The sequence below is a fragment of the Monopterus albus genome, unplaced genomic scaffold (genome assembly GCF_001952655.1).
Source record: "Monopterus albus unplaced genomic scaffold, M_albus_1.0 scaffold2666.1, whole genome shotgun sequence".
Taxonomy (NCBI): Eukaryota; Metazoa; Chordata; class Actinopteri; order Synbranchiformes; family Synbranchidae; genus Monopterus; species Monopterus albus.
The window spans coordinates 1-1,567 of record NW_018130538.1 but is presented as its reverse complement, the minus strand read 5'-3'; the positions used below and the strand labels follow the sequence as shown (position 1 = coordinate 1,567).

General features: G+C 38.4%; 1 protein-coding gene across 1 annotated transcript; it reads left to right on the top strand.

Moving 5' to 3' along the window:
- Positions 1 to 102: 102 nt before the first annotated feature.
- Positions 103 to 1,540, top strand: LOC109954027 (receptor-type tyrosine-protein kinase FLT3-like; the record flags this gene model as incomplete). The annotated part of the gene is made up of 5 exons (XM_020589455.1): positions 103 to 209; positions 466 to 635; positions 752 to 890; positions 1,019 to 1,196; positions 1,422 to 1,540. Coding segments are annotated over 5 exons (713 nt in total), but the record flags the coding sequence as incomplete, so codon positions are not given.
- Between the last annotated feature and the right edge of the window lie 27 nt (positions 1,541 to 1,567).

The window sequence follows — 1,567 nt, the reverse complement described above, 5'->3', positions numbered from 1 at the left end:
ATTCAGAGTATGTTAAACTGATAGCAATGTGGTCTACTGACACCTCAAGAAAACATCCACTATAGTGTGATTTTCTGAATAATGATGTTTCTTCTGTGACAGGACAAGGACAGGGAGTTCAGTATCGAGTGCTGACTATCATAACAAAGGAGTGATGTGCTGTGCTACTAATGAAGAAGGACAAGAGTGCACCCAACTGTATGACTACGGTAACTAAAGAGCTCAACAAATTACTCAAAAATAATCTACAAAAGATTTATCTGCAATAAGTGATTGTAGATGCCAGGTAATTTGTTCAGTTCTGGACCTCAACCATCTAAAGATGTTAGGGACAAATCCAGTTTGCAGCCCGGGGACTATCTCTAGTTAATTTCATTTAAATAGAAAACATTTAAATAGAGTACAGTTTTAAAAAACTGACTATCAAATCTGTTCTGTGACTTGATGCTCTTTTGTCCATCTCAGACCTGGACCGTGATCCAGAGAAAAATGAGGAGGATTTTAATGTGACTGTGAGCTCCAAGCAGTCTTTGCTGCTACGCTGCCGAAGTAGGAATCCTAAGCCTGTGTGGAAGAAGGACAACGAAACACTGGATGCCAGAAAATTAGCATGTTCTTCTAAAGATAACAAAGAGGTACAATAATCTGATACTGAGACAACTGAGATTTTCTTTAAAATTTCAATGAACAGAATTGAGTTCTTTCCATTAGTGTTTGTCAAAATCATAAGAAATATATATTTTTCTTCCAGCTCTGTATTAAAAGTGATAGGCATTTGTCAACTCGTATGGCCTACGTGTTCATCAGATCAGTTAGTGAGGAGCACAGGGGCATGTACACCTGCACAGGAGGGGGAAAGATAGCTAAGGCTGTTGACGTTCGTATCCAGGGTTAGTAGAGTTGCTTTTTTGTATTTATACTAATTGCAATAAATAATCCTGAATGATTCTTATTCTCTCTAATACTTAGGTCTGTTTGTACCAATTGCACATGAACTGAATTTATTCTTGTGTTGCAGATAACGCTTCCCTCGATGCCCAGTTGAATAAGAGCAAGATCATACCAGCTCAGAAGGCATCGAGTACTTGTCTGCAAGCCAGTGTTTCTTACCACCCTGTGCTCCACTACTGTTCCTGGGAGACTCCCGATAACATGAGAATTAAATGCACGAGGGAAACGTTTGTTACGAAACACAGGTAGTCCCATGAATTGATGCTTCCAGAGCTCAGCTTTCTGTATGAACTTCTAAAAATGTTACCAAATGCTGTCAGAGTGTAGAAACATACAAAACACTAATGTCTTTTCAAGAGCATTAACAGACAACTAGTATTGGCAAATATAATCATATGCTACTGCGTACATTCTTAAAAACTTTTGGATGGTTTCATATAAAGCTGTGGGATATAACACTGTTTTTTCAGGACTGTAAGGCTATGTCCTCAAAACCCTTCACACCCCTCACTCATAACAGGAGATTATAAGTTACACTTGATGGCTGGGAACCAATATCTAACGAAGACTATAACAGTGAAGGTTGTAGGTAAGAGAAATGGGTTGTTTTTTATTA